Below are 26,953 nucleotides of genomic sequence, written 5' to 3'. Positions count from 1 at the left end.
ATGAACTTTGTGTAAAAGGATTAAGTGCTTTCCAAGATCCTGACAAAATAAAGATATCAATCAAACTCCCCAAAGGAAGTCCAGATGGCCATGCAATTGAACTTTATCATGCTCATCAGCCTGGCTGTCTCCATGCCCTTGAAATATCCAGGAAAACCATCCAACAGAAAGCAGCATCTCATACATATAGTGACTTCTTTATCATACTGAGCTAAAATTGGAAAAATAATCCTATAAAACTGTTACCTGATGAACAAAGAAGCAGACTATTCCAAACCCATCCTTTAAACATAGACATGGATCCATTTGAAATCAAGGACTCTTTAGGCTTACACACTTGTGCAAGGTGGTATAATATCAGAAAAAGACAGTATCATTAATCACATGAAGTGGATCATCCCAAAGCATTTGACAATGTATGATGCAGTTCCAAATTTTAGAAGCACTTGAAAAAGTATATGCTGGATTTTACTAAAATCATCTGTGAAATTTGAGTGGCTGGACTATTAAGAAATAGGCAGAGAGTAACTAGAATATCATTTAAATTAGATGCCATCTTTTCTTTGTCCTTTGCTATTTAATATATTATAGAGCTGGGCTGGCAGAGCAGAGGGAATAACAGATTTCATTAGGAAAAAGCAAATGGAAAGACTCACTGTTGTTCTTCACAGAAGAGGCTTGGAACAAGATGGCGGGGTAGGATGTTCTGCTTCTGCTCGTAGTGTGCTCCTGATAACCAGGCTGTAAATCAGATCCTTGAAAAGCAAGGCATATTTACCCAACAGGAAGGGTGTTATTGTTTGCGGATCAAGGATTTGTCACTAAATTAGTCCTTTGTGACTTTTCCACTCCCAAGCTATGCCAGCCACAGGAAACAAGACCTCTGTGGCTGACTCCAGCCCTCCCTGGCCATCAGCTGGCCCTCAGCACCACTACAGAAAAGGATAATCCTCTCCTCTTTGTAAGGAAACTCATGAAAAGCCACACTGGATGGGCTTCCCCATGCTACCTCCTCTCCTCAGTATAAAAATACGTGCAGAAGTCATCCAGGTAATAGTGAATAACACACATATTCTTTCAACAAACATAGATGTGTGCTTATGGTCTCACACAAGGACGTAGAAAACTAACTGTACAATATAGAGTGATACCACGGAGTCCTTCTAGAATATGCTGAGGTAAAAAGTGAAATACTGTATTTTGTCAAATCCAAGACAGCATCATGTTGGGTATCACCAAGAAAGAAAGAAAGAAAAAAAATACTGCCAATTATAAAATGCCATCAGTGGAAAGGTGCATCCTTATTCCAGAGATGAATAAAAATGTGTGTCTTCGAATGAGTGAAGTGTGGTAATTAACTTTTAAAGAAGTGATAAGTGATATCTCTCAGCATGAGCCAAACCTTGCTACAGAAACTGAGACAAGGTAGCAGTTGTGTCTGCTGGAATGACTGGAGGAGTTCTCACAGGGATGTGACACATTTGATCTGGGCCTTGAAGGGTTTTGCCAGTGGGGGAAAGAAGGGGAAAACATTCTGGGTTGAAAGAATAACATGGGCAAAGGTATCGAGGCAGAAAAGGGCAGGCATTTTTACGGACCAACTAATTTATTCTGAGCAACAGAACATAGAAGATGTGGGGAGGGAGAGCTAGTTACTGAAGGAGGAAACACTGAAACCAGATTGTAAATAGCCCTTGTCCCAGTTCTGGGGATTTGTACTCATAGATGATAGAGAACCATAGATTATTTTGAGCTGGGAGAGACTTGATTAGAGCCAAACTCTGGAAAGGTTAGTCTGGCAGAGTGGATGAATGTTAGGTTGGAGAAGAGTAAGAATCAAGGCAAGGCTACAAGTTAGACTATTGCAACCCACCAGGTTGGGTAGAGAGAAAACTGAGGGGCTGCACATAGGTCCATGAGAGGAAATCAAATTGTAAAAGACTGAGGCAGCCATACAGCTGTGAGAATAAAAAATCCATAATCAACACAACATTGTGGGAAAATGTCACAAACACAACACTGAGCCAGACACAAAGAAAGGAAGCCAGACACAAAGGAGGACAAACAGTGATTCTATTTATATGAAGACAAAAAAAAGGTCAAATCCAAATATCAGTAACCTCAGATTTGCAGATGACACCACCCTTGTGGCAGAAAGTGAAGAGGAACTAAAGAGCCTCTTGATGAAGGTGAAAGAGGAGAGTGAAAAAACTGACTTAAAACTCAGCATTCAAAAAACGAAGATCATGGCATCCAGTCCCATCACTTCATGGCAAATAGATGGTGAAACAGTGGAAACAATGACAGACTTTATTTTCTTGGGCTCCAAAATCACTGCAGATGGTGACTGCAGCCATGAAGTTTAAGGATGCTTGCTCCTTGGAAGAAAAGCTATGAAAAACCTAGAAAGCGTATTAAAAAGCAGAGACTTTGCTGACAAAGGTCCATCTAGTCAAAGCTATGGTTTTCCCAGTAGTCATGTATGGATGTGAGAGCTGGACCATAAAGAAAGCTGAGTGCCAAAGACTTGATGCTTTTGAACTCTGGTGTTGGAGAAGACTCTCAAGAGTCTCCTGGACAGCAAGGAGATCAAATCAGTCAATCTTAAAGGAAATCAGTCCTGAATATTCATTGGAAGGACTGATGCTGAAGCTGAAGCGCCAATATTTTGGCCACCTGATGTGAAGAGCTGACTCATTAGAAAAGAACATGATTTTGGGAAAGATTGAAGGCAGGAGGAAAAGGGGACGACAGAGGACGAAATGGCTGGATGGCATCACTGACTTGATGGACATGAGCTTGAGCAAACCCTGAGAGATGGTGAAGGACAGGGAAGCCTGGTGTGTTTCAGTCCACAGGGTTGCAAAGAGTCAGACGTGACTGAGCAACTCGACAACAACAACAGCAACAAAATCTATAATGTTAAGGGTCAGGACTGTGGCTACCCCGAGGCAGGGTAGTGACTGGCAGGGGACCTAACGGGGGCTTCTAGATGCTGGTAATGTTCTGGTTCTGGCTGCTGTTTATATGGGTGTGTTCACTTTATGAAAATTAATTGAGCTGTGCACTTAAGATTCATGCATTTTTCTGTACGTATGTTGTTCACTTCAGTCACTCAGTCATGTCTGACTTTTTGTGACACCATGGAATGCAGCACGCCAGGCCTCCCTGTCCATTACCAACTCCTGCAGTTTACTCAAACTCATGTCCATTGAGTTGGTGATGCCATCCAACCATCTCAGCTCTGTTGTCCCCTTCTCCCTCCTTCAATCTTTCCCAGCATCATGGTCTTTTCTAATGAGTCACCTCTTCACATCAGGTGGCCAAAGTATTGGTGTTTCAGCTTCAGCATCAATCCTTACAATGAATGATTTCCTTTAGGATGGACTGGTCGGATCTCCTTGCTGCCCAAGAGACTCTCAAGAGTCTTCTCCAACACCACAGTTCAAAAGCATCAAGTCTTCAGCACTCAGGTTTCTTAATAGTCCAACATTCACATCCATACATGATTACTGGAAAAACCATAGTTTTGACTAGATGGACCTTTGTTGGCAAAGTGATGTCTCTGCTTTTTAATATGCTGTCTAGGTTGGTCATAACTTTCCTTCCAAGGAGTAAGCATCTTTTAATTTCATTGCTGCAATCACCATCTGCAGTGATTTTGGAGCCCCAAAATATAAAGTCAGCCACTGTTTCCCATCTATTTGCCATGAAATGATGGGACCAGATGCCATGATCTTCATTTTCTGAATGTTGAGCTTTAAGCCAACTTTTTCACTCTCCTCTTTCACTTTCATCAAGAGGCTCTTTAGTTCTTCTTCACTTTCAGCCATAAGAGTGGTATCATCTGCATATCTGAGGTTATTGATATTTCTCCCAGCAATCTTGATTCCAGCTTATGCTTCCTCCAGCCCAGCGTTTCTCATGATGTACTCTGCATAGAAGTTAAGTAAGCAGGGCAACAGTATACAGCCTTGATGTACTCCTTTTCCTATTTGGAACCATCCTGTTGTTCCATGTCCAGTTCTAACTGTTGCTTCCTGACCTGCATACAGATTTCTCAACAGGCAGGACAGGTGGTCTGGCATTTTCATCTCTTTCAGAATTTTCCACAGTTTATTCTGATCCACACAGTCAAAGGCTTTGGCATAGTCAATAAAGCAGAACTAGATGTTTTTCTGGAACTCTCTTGCTTTTTCAATGATCCAGTGGATGTTGGCAATTTGATCTCTGGTTCCTCTGCCTTTTCTAAAACCAGCTTGAATATCTGATAGTTCATAGTTCACATATTGTTGAAGCCTGGCTTGGAGAATTTTGAGCTTTACTTTACTAGCATGTGAGATGAGTGCAATTGTGCAGTAGTTTGAGCATTTTTTGGCATTGCCTTCCTTTAGGATTGAAATGAAAACTGACTTCTTCCAGTCCTGTGGCCACTGCTGAGTTTTCCAAATTTGCTGGCATATTGAGTGCAGCACTTTCACAGCATCATCTTTTAGGATTTGAAATAGCTCAACTGGAATTCCATCACCTCTACTAGCTTTGTTCTTAGTGATGCTTTCTAAGGCCCACTTGACTTCTCATTCCAGGATGTCTGGCTCTAGGTGAGTGATTATCTGGGTTAAGATCTTTTTTGTACAGTTCTTCTGTGTATTGTTGCCACCTCTTCTTTATATCTTCTGCTTCTGTTAGGTCCATACCATTTCTGTCCTTTATCGAGCCCATCTTTGCATGAAATGTTCCGTTGCTATCTCTAATTTTCTTGAAGAGATCTCTAGTCTTTCCCATTCTATTGTTTTCCTCTATTTCTTTGCACTTATCACTGAGGAAGGCTTTCTTATCTCTCCTTGCTATTCTTTGGAACTCTGCTTTCAAATGGGTATATCTTTCCTTTTCTCCTTTGCTTTTCACTTCTTCCCTTTTCACAGCTATTTGTAAGGCCTCCTCAGACAGCCATTTTGCTTTTTTACATTTCTTTTTCTTGGGGATGGTCTTGCTCCCTGTCTCCTGTACAACGTCATGAACCTCCATCCCTAGTTCATCAGGCACTCTGTCTATCAGATCTAGTCCCCTAAATCTATTTCTCACTTCTACTGTATAATTATAAGGGATTCGTTTTAGGTCAGACCTGAATGGTCTAGTAGTTTTCCCTGCTTTCTTCAATTTAAGTCTGAATTGGGCAATAAGGAGTTCATGATGTGAGCCACAGTCAGCTCCCGGTCTTGTTTTTGCTGACTGTATATGTATGTTGTATTTCAATACAATTAATGTCCTGCCCGCCCCCGTACCCCCCCCCCCCCCCAACAAATTAGGTCCATGGAAAAAAACATGGAAGTAGAGGTCTAGATAGGAAGAACCTGCTGGAACACACAGGCACTCAATCTCAGAATGAGCTGAGGCTTTGGAAGAACATCACAGACCACACTAGGGGCTTTGCAGGGTGCACTTGGAGCAAGCAAGGGAGAATGATGAAGGGAACACAGAATTTTCTCACCTCCAGGCTTGTGACAGGGAAACACTGGACATTTTGGTGGAGAATGACCAGCAAACAGAAATATCAGTACGAGCGTGGTTAAGAGCAGATAGATGAAAAGACTCTCGGGGGCACCTAGATGCTTTCAATGAGCCAGGTCCAGATGAAGTGCCTGTGAGGGCCAGGCATGAAACTGTAGATGGGAATCAGAGAGAGCATCTAAGGATCTCTGGGGGATGAAAGGAAGTTAGGGGTTAGGCAGTGGGGGACACAGCAGAGCTTTGATATTCCGAGAGACTAGAAGGGTGACCTCAGCAAAAGGGATTTGGGTGTTGACCTTCAGAAGAGTTTGAGAAGGACTGATTATACAAATGGTGTGTGATCACACAGAGGAGAGGGGGTGGTCCCTAGGACTGGATGTGGGCTCACCAAAAACAAGCCCATAAAGCCGAAATATATGATCACTTGTATTTGAAAAGTTACTAATCTGGCAAGTCAGAGAAATAAGGAGACCTTATGCATCAGTTCAGTTCAGTTCAGTCGCTCAGTCGTGTCTGACTCTTTGCGACCCCATGAATCACAGCACGCCAGGCCTCCCTGTCCATCACCAACTCCCGGAGTTTACTCAGACTCACATCCATCGAGTCAGTGATGCCAACAAGCCATCTCATCCTCTGTTGTCCCCTTCTCCTCCTGCCCCCAATCCCTCCCAGCATCAGAGTCTTTTCCAATGAGAACTCTTCTCATTAGGTGGCCAAAGTACTGGAGTTTCAGCTTTAGCATCATTCCTTCCAAAGAAATCCCAGGATTGATCTCCTTCAGAATGGACTGGTTGGATCTCCTTGCAGTCCAAGGGACTCTCAAGAGTCTTCTCCAACACCACAGTTCAAAAGCATCAATTCTTCGGCGCTCAGCTTTCTTCACAGTCCAACTCTCACATCCATACATGACCACTGGAAAAACCATAGCCCTGACTAGACGGACCTTAGTCGGCAAAGTAATGTCTCTGCTTTTGAATATGCTATCTAGGTTGGTCATAACTTTTCTTCCAAGGAGTAAGCGTCTTTTAATTTCATGGCTGCAGTCACCATCTGCAGTGATTTTGGAGCCCCCAAAAATAAAGTCTGACACTGTTTCTACTGTTTCCCCATCTATTTCCCATGAAGTGATGGGACCGGATGCAATGATCTTCGTTTTCTGAATGGATTTCAGCAAAAATTTTAACAAGGTTTTCACAATATTTTGGAGTGCAAGATGGTGAAACACGGGCTGCAGAATTTGGAAATCGAAGGAGTTTTCAGTGGGTTTGGTCACAAGGCTAGGTAGGACAGATGGCCCCCAGTGTGGGTAGGATAGAGCATGAGCTCTATCCTTATCATTCTTCTATTTACCATTTTGACCAATGCTTCAGGTTAAAGAAGAAAATCAGATTGTCCAACAGTGATGGCACTAACTGGGAGAAATGATGACTATGAAAGAGAACAGTTCTTTTTTTTTTGACCTGTGTTTTTGACTGATCCCACATGCATGTGGGATCTTAGTTTCCCCACCAGGGATTGAACTTGCAGTGGAAGTGAGGCATGTTAACCACAGGACCACCAGGGAAGTCCTGAAAGAGAACAGTTCTAAGATGCTGAATACCCTCAATAGGTTGGAACAGGGGGCCATAATCGTGCATGGAATGTTTCAAACCTGTTCATAAGTCCCTGAGTTAAACTGCTGATAAACAGGATCAGAGAGATCCCGTTTTATGTTCATTTGAAATAACATAACAACACAGAAAACCAACCTAGGGCTCTTGGGAAGCCACAGGCTTCCTGGGATCCAAGGGGGTGATATGGCCTTAGCCAAGTGAAAGTGACTCTGGACTGTGAAGGCAGGAGGGACAATAGTCCAGAGTCCTGAGCACAGAGGGATGGCCCTGAAATATATATTTTAAAAATTATTTATTTGGCTTTGTTGTGGCATGTGTGATGTAGTTCCCTGACTAGCGATTGAACCTAGGCCTCCTACACTGGGAGCCCAGGGTCTTAGGCAACTGGACCAGCAGAGTGGTCCCTCTAGATATCATTTCTGAAGAGAGCCATGGACAGATTGGTGGCCAGGGAAGACTGAGGAATCTGGGCATGTTTCTCTTGGAAGACTTAATTTGGAAGGGAATGAGGAGGTACCAAAGTGAGCTATCTTTGCTCAGGGGCCACCATGGATGAGAGGGAGCACCATGGACTCCAGCAGCAAGCTGGGACCCAAAATGAAAGCTGTGGGAAGGCTATAGCTGGAGCTTAAGAAACAATGTACAAAAATCCCATCAATGAAATAGTGGAGTGGGAGCCTCACGAGGCATTGCTCTTGCCATCTTCAATGGTATTATTATTACTATTAATATTATTATTAGTTGTTTGCCTAATAAGTGACTAGTACTGTGCATCGTCTTACTTAATGAGGAAGATAATTATACGTGAAGTTCTTGGAAGAGTTCCCTGCGTATGTGAGTACTCAATATATATTAGCTGTTTTTATTATTTAATCCTTACAACAACCTTGATGTGAAAGAGGAATAATTTATTCCCTCTTTAGAGGTGAGGAAACTGAAGTTCAGGAAGGTGAGTAACTTCCCAGAATTGTACCACTAATAATTGGTCAGCCTGACTCCAAAACTCGCCATTACCCCTAAGGTTTGGTGAATGGTTGGACCAGACACTTGATAGGATGCTTCCCTGTCTAAGGCTCTGTTCCTAAACTGTGCCTCTTGTCCATCTCTGATCCTCTTTGTAAGGGATCTTAATATTTTTTAAACCTCTAAATGGGAGGAGGTGTCCTTCTGGAGACCTCTCAGTTATGAGCTAAATTTCCTGCCTATCCACGCTTAGGACCTGTCCAGCCGACATGGAGCATGGTGACACCCCCATCCTCCTACTGTTCTCAGACTGTACAAAGAGCAGGCCCTGCTGGTCCCCCCCGCCCCCCTCCTCCAGCCCCCACCCCAGGTTTGGCACTGACTCCTGAAAGGTTTAGCCAGACTGTCTCCAGGCCAGACTCTTTCCCTTGATAAAGGAGAACCAGCTTCGTCTCTCCTTCAGTGGGGGATCCTGGCCAAATCATCTTACCTCTTTCTCATGTTGACCATCAGCAGCATTCTTTACTTTTGAAAGACTCTTTCCTCCTATAAGTCCTATAAGGGCATCTCCAAGGAGAGGCATGTGGAGGAGAGTCAAATGTAGGAGTCTGGGGTCAGACAGATTGGGTCTGGGCCCTGTTGCTGCCTCTGCTGAGTATCATTAGGCATGTCATTTAATCCATCTAGACCACAGTCTCATAATTTGCAAAACTGGGATCCTAACACCTATTTTTCAGGCAGTCATGAAGATTAAGATGATGCATACCAAGGTGTCTGGCACAGAATAGGTAGGCGTTTAATAAATGGTAGCTATTATTATTACTCGAACTGTGTCACCAGACCACATTTGATGCCTGAAACCCAATTTTATGGTTTAAAAAACATGCCTTGTGAAAAAAGAAAAGCAACTTAGATTCATTCAGCTAATAGTTTTTGGACCCATCATTCATAACATCCATTTAAAAGATGGAAATGAAAACAAACAATGTACTTAAAAAAACAGCTGAGCTACTTGATTGAAAGAAACATTTCAATGTAAAGTAAACATGAGTATGAAATATACATGGGAGATATTTAAAAGGGTTTTTTTTATTTTTAAAGAAAGCTTAAAAGAAGACCTCCCTGTTGCTGGGAGTTAGAACAGAGGCAGGCATGACTGACAGGGTAGACTGAGAACAGGGTATTGGAAACTAGACCCACTTCCCAGGAGAAGGCAGCGGTGGGAATGGAGATGTGAGCAACTGGTACCAGAGTGGCGAGGGCTATCCAGCCCAATATGGAAGGAGGACGGACAGCAGGGGAGGCCTGGTTAGCCTCCCGTTGTCAGGATCCTGCTCAAAGGGATGCAGTGTCAGCGGACACCAATGGACTATGCACGGTCCCCTCAAATCCCCAGAAAGGGAACAGGTATCCTCTTTCAAGTGGGCCTTAGGAAGCATCACTACAAACAAAGCTACTGGAGGTGATGGAACCAGTTGAGCTATTTCAAATCCTAAAAGATGATGCTGTGAAAGTGCTGCACTCAATGTGTCAGCAAATTTGGAAAACTCAGCAATGGCCACAGGACTGGAAAAAGTCAGTTTTTATTTCAATCTCAAAGGAAGGCAATGCCAAAGAATGCTCAAGCTACCGCACAATGGCACTCATCTCACACACTAGTAAAGTAATGCTCAAAATTCTCCAAGTCAGGCTTCACAATACGTGAACCGTGAGCTTCCAGATGTTCAAGATGGTTTTAGAAAAGGCAGAGCAACCAGAGATTAAATTGCCAACATCCACTGGATCATCGAAAAAGCAAGAGAGTTCCAGAAAAACATCTATTTCTGCTTTATTGACTATGCCAAATCCTTTGACTGTGTGGATCAGAATAAACTGTGGAAAATTCTGAGAGAGATGGGAATACCAGGCCACCTGACCTGCCTCTTGAGAAATCTGTATGCAGGTCAGGAAGCAACAGTTAGAACTGGACATGGAACAACAGGATGGTTCCAAACAGGAAAAGAAGTACGTCAAGGCTGTATATTGTCACCCTGCTTATTTAACTTATATGCAGAGTACATCATGAGAAATGCTGGGCTGGATGAAGCACAAGCTGGAATCAAGATTGCTGGGAGAAATATCAATAACCTCAGATATGCAGATGATGCCACCCTTATGGCAGAAAGCGAAGAAGAACTAAAGAGCGTCTTGATGAAAGTGAAAGAGGAGAGTGAAAAAGTTGGCTTAAAACTCAACAATCAGAAGACTAAGATCATGGCATCTGGTCCCATCACTTCATGGCAAATAGATGGGAAACAGTGGCTGACTTTATATTTTGGGGCTCCAAAATCACTGCAGATGGTGATTGCAGCAATGAAATTAAAAGATGCTTACTCCTTGGAAGGAAAGTTATGACCAACCTAGACAGTATATTGAAAAGCAGAGACATCACTTTGCCAGCCAAGGTCCATCTAGTTAAGGCTATGGTTTTTCCAGTGGTCATGTATGGATGTGAGAGTTGGACTGTGAAGAAAGCTGAGCGCCATGCATGATACAGGATGCTTGTGGCTGGTGCACTGGGATGACCCAGAGGGATGGTACGGGGAGGGAGGTGGGAGGGGGTTCAGGATGGGGAACACGTGTACACCCGTGGCAGATTCATGTTGATGTATGGCAAAACCAATACAATATTGTAAAGTAATTAGCCTCCAATTAAAATAAATAAATCTATATTAAAAAAAAGAAAAAGCAGGAAAGAAAAAAAAAGAAAGCTGAGCACCAAAGAATTGATGCTTTTGAACTGTGGTATTGGAGAAGACTCTTGAGAGTCCCTTGGACTGCAAGGAGATCCAGCCTGTCCATCCTAAAGAAGATCAGTCCTGGGTATTCATTGGAAGGACTGATGTTGAAGGTGAAACTCCAATACTTTGGCTACCTGATGTGAAGAGTTGACTCATTGGAAAAGACCCTGATGCTGGGAAAGATTGAAGGCAGGAGGAGAAGGGGACAACAGAGGATGAGATGGTTGGATGGCATCACTGACTCAATGGACATGGGTTTGGGTGAACTCCGTGAGTTGGTGATGGACAGGGAGGCCTGGCATGCTGCGGTTCATGGGGTGGCAAAGCGTCGGACATGACTGAGCGACTGGACTGAACTGAACTGAAGTGATCCTCTTTCAACACAGCCCCAACCTCTAAACTCAAGTTTGGAGACTAGCTTCTGGTTCATTTGTGTAGGAAGAGGGCGTGGGAGAAAGGATTGCTCTAGGCGGCAGGATTTGGGGAGGAAGATGAGTGTTGAAACCGTACAGACCTGGACTGACATTCGTGTTTTATCACTTTCTAAGGATGTGACCCTGAGCATATTGCTTTCTAAAGTCTCTATTGTGTTTCTTGTGCATTTTATTCTCATTAACAATATGAACGATTATTAACCTTGCCACTTCTCACCAGTTCCTCTGCTTGTAGCCTGGTTCTTGCTACCATATGTAGCTTATCGCGATAGCCTCCTCACTGGTCTTCCTGCCTCCTCTCTTCCCCCTACCAGCTTCTCTTCACTGGACAGATCAAATCACATTGCTGATGCACCAGCTCCTTCTGGTTGTTCCCTACTTCATCATGTGCAAACCAGCGTTCTCACAATGCCCAGGTGCTACCTGATCTCACTTGCCTTTGACCTTGGGTACTATGCTTTTCCCCTTGCTTACTCCACTCCAGCTCCACTGGCTTCCTGGCAGTTCCTTGAACATGCCAGGCACACTTCTGTCTTGGAGCCTCTGCCCTTGCTGTTCCTCCACCTGGAACACTATTTGCATGTCTGTCTTATTTACCTCTGTTACGTATTTGCTGAAAAGTCATCTCAGCGTCTCCTTCCATGACCTCCCTATTTCTAATTGCAGCCCCACCCTGTCAGTTTCAATCCTCTTTCTCAATTTATTGTTCTCTATAGAACTTTTCATAAACTGGGATACTAAAATATCTTCTTCTTTCTGTTTATTGTCTCTCTTTCTCCACTAGAATGTCAATTTTATGAAGGCAGGGATTTTATTTTATTTTTGCTGGAGAATAATTGCTTTACAATGTTGTGTTAGCTTCTGCTGCACAACAATGTGAATCAACTATAAATATACATATACCCACTCCCACTTGAGCCTCCCTCCCACCCTCATCCCACCCCTCTAGAACATCACAGGGCACCAAACTGAGCTCCTTGTGTTATATAGCAGCTTCCAACGAACTATCTGTTTTATACATGGTGGTGTATATATGCCCATTCTCCAGAGGCTCAGCAGTAAAGAACCTGACTACCAATGCAGAAGATGCAGGAGATGCAAATTCAGTCCCTGGGTTGGGAATATCCCCTGGAGGAGGAAGTGGCAATGCAATCCAATAATGTTGCGTAGGAAATCCCATGGACAGAGAAGCCTGGTGGGCTACAGTCCATGGGGTTGCAAAGAGTCAGACACGACTTGGTAAACAACAAAAACAACAACAGTGTGTATATGTCAAGTCTACTCTATCAATTCATTCCACTTTCTTCCCCCACTGTGTCCACAAGTCCCTTCTCTATGTCTGTGAATCTATTCAAGTGCAGAGATTTTAGTTTGGCTTGTTTATTTCTGTATCCTCAGCTTCTAGGACACTGCCCAGCACATAGTAGACACTACAAAACATTGATTGAAGGAATGAATGATTATTATAAAGCAAGAGGGCTGAACTCAAGCTCTAGAAGAACATGGAGTTGAAACTGGTGACCAAGGTTGGAACTCAGACCCAAGGAAGCATGCCAGTGATCCAGTTACCCAGACTGGAACACAGGCCAGAGCAGGATCTGGGAACCAGAGAGATGCCCTGACATCAGAAGTGGGTTATGAGCTCACAGCTTGGCCTGGAGCCAGACTGATGGAGAGTAAGACTGGAGTTCCTTGGGTCAGGGCTGATCCCTGGTGTCTAGAGGTCAGGTCACCTCATAAATGGAGACAGAGAGGCGGAAAGGTAGTTGCCAGGCAGGGCCTTCAATCACTTAGTAAATGTCAAGCAAAGTTGTTCCAGCTTTCAACTTATTCCCAGATGTAGGTGTCAGCAGATACTCCATATTGGCATGGCTTACAAGGAAAACATAAATGACTAAGGGAAAAAAATGAAAATGCTCATTCGGAAACCTGAGCTTAGAAGTTGAGGAATGGTAGCTGCTGGAAGCCTATGACTAGCGGCTATCTGTGATGTCAAGATCACATCACAGATATCTTGAGGATTACATTGTCCTCTAGACCACCTTTTTTGGTGGAGATGCCCAAGTGAGCTCTGCCCCTTTCAAACCCCCCAGCTGGGAAAGGCTAAGTGGAGCTTGGGAGGTCGTGTCTGCAGAAGCCTAGAAAGAAGAGTTGGATAGGAAGAATTTGGCCCGGTTTCCCTAGAGCTGTCCAAGTTACTCTCCAGGAGTTGGGCTCAGCTTCTCCTCTCCATCTTCATGATTCCTGGTAATAACCTAGCCTGTGATTCAAGGCTGCCCCTGCCTCACTCCAGAAGATCAAGTCTGTGGACAGCATGTGGTCCAACGTGCCCAAGGAAAGCAAGGTCCAAAACAATTCAGTCAGGGCAGTTCCCTTCCCACAGGGGAGCATGTTTCTGGTCCTGACCTCACTGCACTGATGTATAGAGCTCCTGCTGGCTCTGGGTTCCAATGCTCTCACAATAGTTCTTTGTACTTCAACACGCTATGAAACCTCCCAAAGTATGGGTCTGTAAAGTGAGGATGATATCAAAGTTCTTGGTTCCTAGGGCTGTTGTGACGGTTTCATAAATGTAGCAAGTGTTCAGTGAAGGTTAAGTTCTCAACCTTGTTACAAGGTCGTCGGTATTGCCCACAAATGGTTGGTTCAAGGTTTTCTGAAATGATGTTGCCCCCCCTTATTGATCACCTCTTGGGATTTTATATTTTAATGACCATGATTCCTATTGTTCAAGCTTGGAGAGGTACAAGGACCCGAGGCTCTAGGTCAGATTACAGGACTGCTAATTAAGGTTAGCCAGTGCAGCTGGCGCGACCTGTCAGACAGAGGGCCAGGTCAAGGGGAGCTTGGATCCACTGTGGCCTGAGGATAGTACTCCGACCTGGACAGGCAAGGGTGGGAGAACTCCAGGGCGGAGCCCCCTTTGGGAATGGGGACATGGGGGAGGTCAAACGCCTGGAGGGGGCGATCGCACACGCAAGGCGAAGACTCCAGGCTCCTGAGATTGGCAAAGGAAAGCTCAGACTAGCCGGAAAAAGGGGTCTTTCAGCCACACCTTAAAGGCCAGAAACCTCAGCACCAAAGGGCATTCAACCGCCGGCGGTATTTTTGGCCGCTGCTTCGGGCTCAGTCATGGCCCCCCAGACACCAGCGTAGAGCACGGGAGTGTAGGCTGCAGGTGCCTCTAGGACGCCTCTGTGGCGCGCTCGCAGACCAGACCTTCCCAGCCAGACCTCCGAGAGGCAGTCCCAAATCATCGTGCAGGTGCTACAGGAAGCGCTCGGCGAAGCGACCGTGGCCACTGCGTGTGCCAGCACGCCTTGCTCGTTCCTTCAGCCGCTGTCCCCCAGAGCTCAGGTCCAGGCGGTCGCGGGGCAGCCAGCGCGGCGGAGGGCCGGGGGCGCGGGTGTGCGTGTGCTGGGAAGGCGGCCTTCCCCGCGGCCGCCGCAGCGCCAGCGCCTCCCCTCCCCCGGTGCGCACGGCTCGTCCCTGTCCCCGGAGGCGGCCCGAGCCGCCGCGGAGCAGCCTCGCCTTCGCCTCCCGCGTTTCCTGCAGCTCGCCCTCCCCCGGCCGGGCTCCAGGGGCTGCTGCCGAACGGCTCGCGGCGGGAGAGCAGCTCAGAGCGCGCACGGGGGCGGGCGGAGGCGGCCGGGTTCGGGGCGGCCGCGCCGGAGAGAGGCGCGCGCGGAGACGCCGGCCCCCCTCTTCGCCTTTGCTCGCTTGCTCCCCGCCTCCCGCACTCTGCTCGCTCCCACCCCTTCCCGGCGTGATTGATCCGTCACGGGCGCCGCCGCTGCCGCTGTCGCTGCCGCCGCGGCCGTTCTGTGCCTAGCCGGAGCCTGAGCCCGAGCCGGAGCGGGGATCGGCGCCATTGCGCGGGCGCCGCGGGGAGATCTTGGCGCGGGGCGGCGGGCCGGGCCAGGCCATGCGGGCCGAGTGAGCCGGCGCCCGCAGCCCGCGGCGCGGCATGGCTTCCCCGCCTAGCTCCGGGCAGCCCGGGCCGCCGCCGCCGCCGCCACCGCCGCCCGCGCGCCGGCTGCTGCTCCTGCTGCTGCCGCTGCTGCTGCCGCTCGCGCCCGGGGCCTGGGGCTGGGCGCGGGGTGCCCCCCGGCCGCCGCCCAGCAGCCCGCCGCTCTCCATCATGGGCCTCATGCCGCTCACCAAGGAGGTGGCCAAGGGCAGTATCGGGCGCGGCGTGCTCCCCGCGGTGGAACTGGCCATCGAGCAGATCCGCAACGAGTCGCTCCTGCGCCCCTACTTCCTCGACCTGCGACTCTACGACACCGAGGTGAGTGTCCGGCTGCCCGCGCCGTCGGGGCTGTGGAGGGAATGGGGGAGGACGTGTTGGACAGAAGCAAGCTTCGGCCCTTGGGCAGAGCCTGCATTGAGGCTGCCGAGGGCACCTCAGGCTGGGGCTCAGTGCTTACCCTCTGGGTCCCGCCGGGCTTGGCTCGCACAGCTGGTGCCAAGATTTGCTGAGCATCTTTCCCCTCTGGGATTGTGTATGTGTGTATGCTTGTGGGATGTGGGATAGAAAACTAGGGTCTCCTTTGCCCAGAGAAAGAGGTGGTAACTGAACCTGCCGAAAGGCCTGCAGTGGTCACCCCTGCCCAAGTCCCGCTGGTGGGGCTGTGGAGTGCTAGGTGGGAAGAACAGGCGCATTGACTATAAACTGGGCCATCAAGGGCTGGAGAGGCCACGGGCCTGCTCGCGGGCCTCAGAAAAGCCGAGCTGAGCTTTTGAGGTCCAGAGGGCTCGGGGACCCAGGGGCTGGAGCGCGCATCAGGGCTGGGCGCCTGGTGCGCGCCAGCAGCTTGGAACCCGCACGGGTCCGGCCGGTGTGGGGCCGCCGGCTCTGCAGCGCTGCTTGCTGCCTGCAGGTGCCTGGCCCTGCTTGTGGCCCGAGCGGTTTCCTGAGGAGATCCCTTCCGGTTAGTTGCTCAGTGTCCCGAGCAGGTCTCGCCCCGGACGCGCGAGAGTGTGCGGCCGCGCCGCTGCTGGTGGCCGGGCGGCTGCCGGCGCAGTTTCCCGGGGCGCAGACTTGAAGCACGGACTTGGAGCGCAAGTCGGCTTGCCTTCCCGGCCTCTTTCTCTGAGGGGAGCAGAAGAGCCGAGAGATTTCCGTCCTAAGCCCCCTGCTTACACCCTCAGCTTGCATTCCAGCTGTAGCAACAGCGCACATCTCCGCCGGCCCGAGAACTAGGGTGCGCCGAGGGGGCTCAGAGGAGCAATCGCTGGCCGCTTGAGGCCGGGTTTGCGAGTTTTTCCAGACTGAGGGAGCTCGTATGCTCCGGCCACAGCGGCTGAGACGCGGCCTGAAGGGGGCAGTGATTTCCTGTGCAGAACGCTCGGTTGGCGCCTCTTCCACCGCGCCAAGCCCGGCCAAGGCAATGGGTTTAATTGACCCGGCCTCCTGGGGCTCCCTGGGCACTTCTGCTCGAGTCCTGGTGTAGAAGGGGAGGGGAGGGTCGTCGTGCCACGCTGATGGGGCACCCTAGGCTCCACTTCCTTCTCTGTGTGACACCCCCCCCCCCCCCCCCCCGCCGCTTTTGGGTCCCCGGAAAAAGCAGGAATATGGATTGCATCTTATTTCCCGCCTCCCCCCTTCACGGATGAACCAGTCTGCTCTGCGATGTAAATAAAAGGTGAAGGAACGGGTGGCAGTTGGTGGCGGTGCCCGGAGGTTGCTGCAAGCGGAGAGGCTTCCTTTGCCCTGGGAGGATGTAAGCTGGGAGCTGTGCAGAGCCAGCCCCTGTGGAATCATCTCTGAATGACATTCCTGTCTTCTCCAGAACATTTCAAGTTCTCTGGGGGTACTTGTCCGACACACATAAACAGAGAGGGCAATGCAATTACACCGAGCCACGTCTTCTGGGTACTGTTTCTCTGTTGAAAAGGACACAGGAGAGCGGGTTCTTTGGAGACAAAACCATTTATGGACAGGGCAGCCCTGTTTGCATCATCACCAAATATTGTCAGCTGCATCATGTTTTCACCAATTTATTCCATTCAGAAAGCTTCCCTGAAAGAGACTTCATATTAACTTGTTAGTGGCAGCAAAGGGAAGGGTGCTCAATTTCAGGATGTGGGTTGATGCTTTTATATTGTATTTTCAAGTGTGTCTTGATGACTTTCTGAGTGAGAGGGGGCCTAAAGTCAAGAGGATGAGACAGTCAGAAGGCACTTGAGCTCGAGGGAAGGAGGGCAGAGGGTAATCTCAGCCTCATGCGAGCAGAGGCATTTCTAGCCATTTGAAGGGGCACAGGGCATGGGCTTTGGGATGGCTCTGACCTGAGTCTGGTCAGAAACCTAGCGTCTTCCCCGTGGGTGACCTTGAGCAAGGGATTTAATCTCTGTAAGCCTAGATTTCCACTTCTGAAAAACTGGGACTGTTATAGGTACTCCATTGGATGGTATTGTGACGCTTAAGGGAGATAACTGGCCGAAATGGAAAATGCCTTGAGCTGGCAGCACAGCGGCCAGTCCTCTGGCATGCTGTAAGCGCTCAATAAATGTTTCCTGCCTTCCTTTCCTTTCTTGCTTTCCCTTTCCTCTGTCCTAGATTCACAAGTAAGACACTGCAACTTTAGATTTGGTAAAATGGTCACCACTAAAATGTTAAGTTTGCTTATTTGTTTTTCCTCATCTCATGAAGAGTCAGTGAAGTTATCACCAGAAAAAAAGAATCTTGGCTTAGAATCAGATAAATATGTTATCTCCTGCCATGAGGTGTCACAGTTGGGAGAACACCCAGGTGATAGAATACTTAATTTTTTCAAGTGGCCCATCTTTATAGAGTAGAGGGACTTTCTTTCTAAAGCCAAAGTAAAGGATCAGGCTGAGTAATTGCAATAAAACCTGAAGGGTGTTTGGGGCTCGTCTTAGAGCGTTTGGACCCTATTTTATTCAGATAGGATGTCTTTATGGATTGAATGTACTCTTTAGTCACTTGTTGACTGTGTCACTTGATGTCTATAGACTTGAACACAGGATGGATGTGGTGAGCACATTGTGGCAGACTTTGCTATCGTTTGCTCTCAGTCAATGGCCAGAAACTATGGGCAGCCAGGATGGACCTCTGTCCACACAGCCTTAGAAGAGATGGAGATTAGCAAGACATGGGTTAATCTGATCATTGGGACCAGCCTGTCTCCATAAAGGAGCGTCCCCCACACACTTATTCAGTTGCCCCTCTGCTGTAATTAGAATAGCAATAAAGGATTCAAAGCCCCACCCAGTGCCATGTGTTTGTAAAAATGAAACATCCCAGCAGAATCTCTGCTAGGACCTCTCTTCTTTGGTGTACTTCAAATCACTTCAGCAAATACTTCTTTATGTATTCCAAGGAACATTTGAATATATAAAAACACAAGCAGAACAACAGAAAATACAGATAAGAGGAAGCATCAGAAACCACATAGAAAAATGGGCATTATTGAACCCAGAACCTGGGCTAAGATGACTATTGCATTTTTGTGAATTAAGTTGTAGTGCAGAGCTTCTTGGCAGTCAAGCTTAACAAGTAAACCTTGTTAGATTAGATTACTCATGTTTGTTTAAAAGACTCTGAGGGACAGTGTCTTTTTTAAATAAAAGTTTTACAGGTTCAGAAGTATTCTTCCTGTGGTTGTTTCTCATGTAGTCATATTAATAAAATTAAATAATAACCAAGGGATGAGTTACAAATATTATTGGCTTTTCTGATTTATTTAAAGTAATATTCATTTTAGAAAAAAAATTGTAGAGAAACATGAGAAAACTGCATATAATCCACCTACGCAAAGATAATTGCATCTAATAATTAGCATTATTCCCTTCCAGTTGCTGGTGTTTACTATTTTGTGTACTTGAGATCTCTATGCATCCTTTTATATTTTGTTTCCTTCACTTAATATTATAGCATGGTTATTTCTCCATGTCCTCAAATCCTCTTTGCAAAGATGAATTTTAGTGGCTATTTACTATTCTATTCTATTAAGTCATTCCCCTATTGTTGGATTTGTATGTCTTCCCACTTGTTACTATTTTAAATTATTCTGTAATAAACTTAGGGAAAGTTCAGGGAGCCAAAGGAGCATGTTCCAGGTGTGTGCCTCTCAGAAAGTCTACCCCATTGCAGGGATCCAGCTTGGAGAACCTAGTGATTGGTGAGTATGTCCTTTCCTTGAGTGGGTTGCCAAATATCTGTTGTCTCATTCTTTGTGCTTTAGAGTAGACCAAAACAACTGTGGGATGGAGGCCAAGCTTTTCAAGGAGGTCTGAGTACAGCTTAGTAGACATTAACTGAGCACTTACTGCATTTATTACCCACTCCAGTGTTCTTGCCTGGAGAATCCCAGGGACGGGGGAGCCTGGTGGGCTGCCATCTATGGGGTCACACAGAGTCGGACACAACTGAAGTGACTTAGCAGCAGCAGCAACTGCATTTATTGGTATTGCAGAAAGAAGAGGTAAACCCAGTCCTGGATTCAGGAGAGGAGCTGGTGGATAGGGAAGAACACAGCAAGCACGTGTTTGTCGTTTTCAACACAAGATAGAAAGTAATCCATCTTGATGTCTGCACATTTCTGTGACTATACTGAACCCCATAGAACTACAGACTTTAATAGAATAAATGTTATGGCATATGAATTATATCTCAGTATAGCTGTTTTTAGAAATAAAGAGAAAATGAGGTCTTCTAGGATCAGGCTTACGTCTCTGTGGTTATACCCCACTGCCTGGCATGGTACCTGACCCTTACTAGGTATACTGCTTAGGAACCTCATTACAGGTGACAGAAACCCAACTTTAACAGGCTCATGTGGCTGAAAAATCCTGGAGTGAGCTCTATTCAGGTATGGCTGAATCCAAGAACTTAAATATCTTAAAAATGTCTCCCTCTTTGTCTCTTGGCTCTGATTTCCTTTGTGTTTGGCTTCACCCTCAGTCAGGCTCTCCCCATTTGGCTGTACAGATGGCCCCTAGCAGCTGCAAGTTAACACCCTCCCAGCTTAGAAACTCCAGTAAGAAGAGTGTTTCTTTCCTGACTATTGCAGCAGAAATCCTAAGCTCAGCTCTCATTGGCTTGAGTTGGGTCATGTATCTATCCTCAAACCAATAACATGATATTGGTGGGTCTGGGACATCTATCAGCCTTTCATGCAGGAACAGGATGGTGCGGTCAGCTCCATCCAACCACACTGAATACAGAGTGGAGAAGAGGTGACTCCTCAAAGTACATCAGAGGCTGTTAAAGTCGGGTGGATGCCAGGTGGGTCTGATCACAGATATCTACTTGGGAAATGCTAAGTTCAAGAAAGAAGCAATAGATGCCGGGAGCATTAAGAGAAAGGGAAGACCACATCTAGATCTCCTGGAAGAGAGGAGGTCAAGATGAGTCTGGAAGGGTGAATATAATGTTTACACAAAGAGGTGAGGGCTCAGGCAGATGGAGGTTGGATCCCAGAAACAATCACCAAGATCAAAGGATAGAGGACACAAAGTGTGAGGTGTGTTTGGGGAGCACTGACCTATTCTGTTTTCAGCTGAGTGCAGGGTTTGTAGAAGGAAAGGCAGACTGGTGGTGGGTGTGGAAGGCCCTGAATGTCGTGTCAGGAAGGTTGGCCTTCATTTTGGAACAGTGAGGAGCCATGGAGATTTTTGAACATGAATGTGACAAGATAAAGGACAGTAGGGATGTAGAGATGGGAAGGTAGACAGGAGAAGGAGACAGAGAAGCCAGGAAGCTGTTGTAGCAACTGAAGGGGTAGGTGCTGGGCCCTGAGCAGAGATGGAGAGGGGATGGGGGTGCTCCGAGGCCTGACTGGGCAAGAGAGGCGGCAAAGGGGAGCTTGAGAGTGGGGGTGCCTGGCAGACCAAACAGTAACTGAAGTTAGTTGCACTGCAGGGGAACGAGGAGAGAGAATCCCCAAGGGGATGAGGCTGGGCACAAAACCATACCCTTCAGCTCCACTGGCTCCAAACACCTGTCGGATGAGCACCTCATCATGTCAGGAGACTTGGGTCTATATCCCCATTGGGTACCGTGTACCTGCCTGGTGACCTTAGACAAGCCACTTTGCCTCTATTTCTTCATCTGTAAAATGGGGCAAATATACTAACTGCCTGATAGGATATGGGGATCAAAGAAGACTATCTGGGTAAAGTAATTCAACACTTGATGTACTATGAGTGCTCAGTAAATATTCACGCCAGTTTTGTCACCAGTCTTATTATTCCTGTACCAAGTGGATATGATGGTGTTGACCCCACAGAGCTGAATTAGGAATAAATATAATGGATATGGAATCTCAAAACATGATGTAAAGCCATGTTTCTCTGTCATCACTTTCCGGTGCCATGTTGCTGAAAAGGGTGTTGGAGAAAGAGGATGTGAGTGTGAGATCTTTATTCATGTGTCCCAGCGCATCTTCCATATCTGTCTCTTTCTCCCCTGCCAGACTGTAGCTCTGTGAGGGAAGAGCCAGTCTGATGCCCTAGTGTTTTACAGGCAGTGGGCATCAGTGAATGTTTGCTGAACTGACCTATAAGTGAATAAATTAGAATCTGCCTTCTGAGTTAGCTTCCCACAGTATGAATGATTTCTCTGGATACTTCCTCAGAGAAGCTCCACCTCCCCAACACCAATGGACTTACTTAGAAGACCCCATGTATCAGGATTAAGCCGAGCTGCCTCCTGCATGTTCCCACAAGCACTGGCCCCCGAGCTTTCCTGGCGTGAAGGAAATGCCCTTGGTCATGCCATGCCTATTCCCAACCAATTTCTCAGACCTAGCCAGGCACCCAGGAGAAGGTGCGTGGAATAATACACCTTTAGAACTAGATATTGGGCTAAGACTTTTAGCTCACTGCCTATATTTTTAAAGGGCTCTTCTTTATGTGTTTGGCCTCCCCTCTAAGGAAGATCATCAACTTCTTTATGCAGAGATGTGAGATCTCAACAGGGAAATGAACAAGCTGAAAGTGTAAGACAGGGGTGAAAATAGAAGTGTTAAATAAATTCATTGAGTTTCCCAGGTGGCGCTAGTGGTAAAGAATCTGCCTGCCAAAGCAGGAGATGCGGGTTCAATCCCTGTGTCAGGAAGATCCCTTGGAGGAGGGCATGGCAACCCACTCCAGTATTCTTGCCTGGAGAATCCCATGGACAGAGGAGCCTGGTGGGCTGGTCATAGGGTTGCAAAGAGTCGGACATGACTGAAGCGACTTATCACACACACACAGAGGATATATAACTTTTGTTAGTCAGGGTGGACTTGGCAGTGCTGCATCAGCAAATCCTGAAATCTGTTTTGCTTGACACAGTCAAATTTATATACTAGCTCAGCCAAATCCAGTGTGGGTCAGAACCTCCTGGGAGGCCCTCCTCCAAGTGAGAACACAGGACTCCAGGTTGCTCTTATACTGTCACTCTCCCATCTTTGGCCTCAAGAAGACGGGGGCAGGAAGAAATCCGTAGGGGAAGGCACACGAGATTTTTGGCCATCTTTACTTGGAAGTGGGGTGTATTATTTCTACTCATATTTCATTGATCCAAAATAGTTGTTGACCAACCTAACTTAAAAGGAGGCTGGGTTATGTAAAGGAGCATGCGGATGTCATGGACGCTTGTCGTTTGGGGTCCATCAACAGTTACAGGCCAAGATGGATGTACAGGTCCCAGAGGTCTTAGTGGTAATACCCGTGAAAGATACAAGAGGAGGTAGTGAAAGCCTCAGATCACAGTGCTGTTCTGACACCTGTGAAAGTAAAGGGGAAGGAAGGAGAGCTGGGAGAAGAGTTTCAGAAAGTCTTGGCCAGCCCATTGGGGTGGGGTGCTCCAGAGCAAAGACTGCCAGTTAGAGGGATCAGTGAAAGTAAAAGTTGCTCAGTTATGTCTGACTGTGTGACTTCATGGAGTGTAGCCCGCCAGGCTCCTCTGTCCATGGGATTCTCCAGGCAAGAATACTGGAGTGACCAGTCTCTTCTCCTGGGGATCTTCCTGACCCAGGGATCAAAGCTAGGTCTCCTGCATTGCAGGCAGATTCTTCACCGTCTGAGCCACCAGGGAAGCCTGAGGGATCACATATCGGAGACCAAAAGAACCAGGCTCTAGAATCCTTGCCCAGCTTGGTCACTGGCTGCAGGCTCCCTGGGAAGAATGTGTCCTTGTCTTAATTAAACACTACAACAGATCTTGAAGCTGCAGCTGGAAGTTTAGCTGAGGGCACTTGTCCTGTAGATTCCCCCTTTAAAGGAGATCTGACTGACCCACCTAGATGGCTGCCATAGTTCCACCTATTTCTGCTCCATCATAGTAATGCTACATGTTGTGATGGAGAGAGCTTTCTGCCAGGCCCTTTTCTAGGCTCTGGGGTACAGAGATGGATGTGACATGGATCCTGCCCTTGAGGGTCTCACAGCCTAACTGGCGGTCACACAGTGTGACCTGACTATGGTCAGGAGGGGTTAGGGGAGGATGATGGGGAAGGCATACCCCTTCTTGAGGCACCTGTTTGGTCATTCCCCATGTTGTTTGGGGATGAAATGTAAGTGGCTTCTTATTGCTTACTTTTTTGGTTATTTATTTTGGTTCTAGGAAGGTGAGAAAATTAAATGGCATAGTTTGCCCAATGAGCATTGCATTCATCTGCTCCTTTTGTTTATTCTTATTCTCTCTGCTTATGTAACAGTTTGCAATGAGGCTGGTGAGATGCCTTTGTCTCTGTACCTTTCCAGGAGCCAGCAGGTGTGCCAGGCTGAAACAACAGGAGTGTGAGCTCCAGTTGGGGTCAGTGGTCTGGGCTTTGGTGCTAGGTTGGTTGCTAAGACCTCGATGGTCTAGATGCTGGTGCTAGGTTAGTTAATAAGTCTTTGCTCTTCTCTATGAATTGCAGCACTGAGGATCTCTGCTCCACTGTAAGCACTCCAAGGGCAGGTACTGGGTGTGTCTGGCTCCCTTGTGTACACCCCACCCCTCTAGGCAGTATTTCAGGGCCAGGCACAGAGCAGGAGCTCAATAAATATTTATTGAACAAGCAAATAGACCTAAAAGCTTGGAACTCAGTTCTCTGATTCGAAGAGGATTAATGGGTATAGTTTTAACAAATTGAGGAAGTGCTTTCTAGGCCAAGCCCTGTGGGGTGAGCTTTCTGCTTGCTCTTTATTCCTTCTTTGGTGCTTTGTGGGACCTGGGAGTTGTGCAGAGGGAAAAGGGTACCTGTCGGATGTTCCAGTAGAAGATTTTGTGCAGAGCTAATGTCAGTCTTTGGAATTTCTAATGCTAATGTCATTTCTTTGGAAGGAATGATGCTGAAGCTGAAACTCCAGTACTTTGGCCACCTCATGCGAAGAGTTGACTCATTGGAAAAGACTCTGATGCTGGGAGGGATTGGGGGCAGGAGGAGAAGGGGATGACAGAGGATGAGATGGCTGGATGGTATCACTGACTTGATGGGCGTGAGTCTGAGTGAACTCCGGGAGTTGGTGATGGACAGGGAGGCCTGGCGTGCTGCGATTCATGGGGTCGCAGAGTCAGACACGACTGAGCGACTGAACTGAGCTGAATGTCAGTCTCCTCTCCCCTGACAAACACACACACCATCCTCCAAGGTCCTCTAACATCAAACCTGGGGAAGAAATACTTTCCAGCATCTGAGAAGTATTATGGTTTTAGGAGATTAGTTTATTGGAGCAATACTCTAACTGGCACTTGGCAGCTGTAGGAATCAGGTTCTGATACCCCATTCCCACCTCCAGGGAGTTATCAGGCCACAGAGACTTGGCTGAGCTCTGGTCCCAGTAGACACTGTAGGAATGAAGCCAAGTCATCAGGCTTGGTGAGCGAGGTAGTCTAGTGGCAAGTCTGAATATAATGAATAAAGAGGTGTTCTGGTGTCCCCTGAATAGCAAGACATATTTCAGGTGCCTTGCTCCTGGGCTGGAAGTTTCTGCTCTTTATCCTTCTGTGGTCAGGACTGATTCAGGAACTGGGTAAGCTCAGTCTGGAGGTGACTATTTCTCTGATCTGGTTTTGCTCTGAACCCCAAATCAAATAGCCAAGTTTATTAGAATCATGTGCAAAGTATGAGTAAATTGGTTATGAGCTGATATCTGAGATTTGAGAATTTTTGCTTGAGTCAAGGGCCTGAACATTGCGACACCTTTGGGGGCTGATTGGGCTGTTCTTTTCACCCCACTTTCTACTTTTTCAGTCTTTTTTGAACAGTCTACGTTGCTGGAAGGATGAAGTGTCATTGTCATCTAGAAAATTAGTGGTAGATCCAAAGTACTGAGTAAATGGACTCATCTGTCTTCATCAGTGCCTATGTTCCACAGCTGCTGGCTGAAGCAGACCCCTTCTCCTGCCATTTGGCAAGGACATCATCAGTCACCGTTCAGATAAAATCTAGCCAAAGAAGGACTTTGTGGAGTGATGCATTATTGTTGTTCTCATGGTGCAGGGTCAGGAGGTAGCAGAGAGAAAATGATATTTTCACACTCTGTCCATGATCCACTTGACTTTGTTCAGAGGGAACTGATTTTGAAAGCAACAGCCATCCTAATAATAATCACTATATCCAAATCGATTATCCAAATCGCTTTGTTTCTGAAACTACCCATTCACTGAAGCTTGTCTGAGAATGCCCAGAATTGTTTCAGGGATTTAACTGGCAGCCAGGGACCTGGAAGCCCCCCCCAGGGCATATGATCAGAGTCCATGCAAATGCTTCCACCCAGTGTGTTGAGTTTGATAGACTTTGGCTCACCCATCACTCCACAGAGTGTCCTCTCAGGGCCTGACTGACCCTTCTGACCCTCCTTGCTGGACTCTGAATTCTAGAAACATTGGGAAGTCTGGAGAACTTACTTATTGTCATTTAAAAAAGAAAAAGGAGAAGAAAACATTATTTGCAAGTAGGTGAGGAAAGAGAGACTATAACAACAGTAACTCACCTTTATCCTGTGCTTAGCATGTGTCAGTCCTGTGTCAAGTACTTATTTAATTCTCATGCCAATTTGATGCGGTAGGTGCTATTATTGTCTGCATTTTACAGATGAGGCTTAGAGAGGTTAAGTGACTTATTTAACATCACAACCAACCAAGTGGTGAGCTGGGGATTTCAATCCGGATGGTCTGACTTTGATCTCTGCTGCTTAAACTCTAAAGTGAAATAGCATCTTCACATGGGAGCTATCTGCCTCCCATGAAAGCAAGTGGCACGTTTTGTCAGTAGCTGCTGCTTCTCTTTTTTTGATGAATTTCACCCAGCTGCTTGCCTCTCCCTTTAATTCAGCCTCATCCTCACCCATTTCCCTGTCCGCCCCCTCAGTCACACACAGCCAGCCCTGTACTCTCTACTCACTTTAAGTGTGTCTGTCTACACACCTGGCTCACATGGATCCACTCTCTGCTCCCCTTGCTCCTGCAGAACTTGTCACCTCCTATGTTTATTTGGGGCATCAGTGTTTGTGTCTACGAGTGTGTGTCTCCTTTCAGACTTAGATCATGTTGAGAGCAGCCGTGAGGCTTCCTTTATGCGTGGAGCTCATACCTGCTAAGCACCTGCTTGGCGCCAGGCGCAGTGCTGGTCACGGGGCATGTGGAGGTGAGTCTAAAACAGTGATGCTCTCAAAGGGAGGCCACCAGGGGTTTGTTACCATGCAGCCTAAG

The 26,953-nt window shown here is 47.0% G+C and overlaps 1 protein-coding gene across 1 annotated transcript in view; it reads left to right on the top strand.

The window, feature by feature from the left end:
* Window positions 1-15,268: 15,268 nt before the first annotated feature.
* GABBR2 (gamma-aminobutyric acid type B receptor subunit 2) overlaps window positions 15,269-26,953 on the top strand; it is a 367,577-nt gene continuing 355,892 nt past the window's right edge. Inside the window, exon 1 of the mRNA XM_052644771.1 lies at window positions 15,269-15,589. Coding sequence (XP_052500731.1) covers window positions 15,269-15,589 — 321 coding nt within the window. The remainder of the gene's footprint in view (window positions 15,590-26,953) is intronic.

This window comes from Budorcas taxicolor, chromosome 8 (genome assembly GCF_023091745.1).
Source record: "Budorcas taxicolor isolate Tak-1 chromosome 8, Takin1.1, whole genome shotgun sequence".
Taxonomy (NCBI): domain Eukaryota; kingdom Metazoa; phylum Chordata; class Mammalia; order Artiodactyla; family Bovidae; genus Budorcas; species Budorcas taxicolor.
Note: the sequence above shows the minus strand (reverse complement) of the source record. Positions and strands in the feature narration are given on the sequence as shown.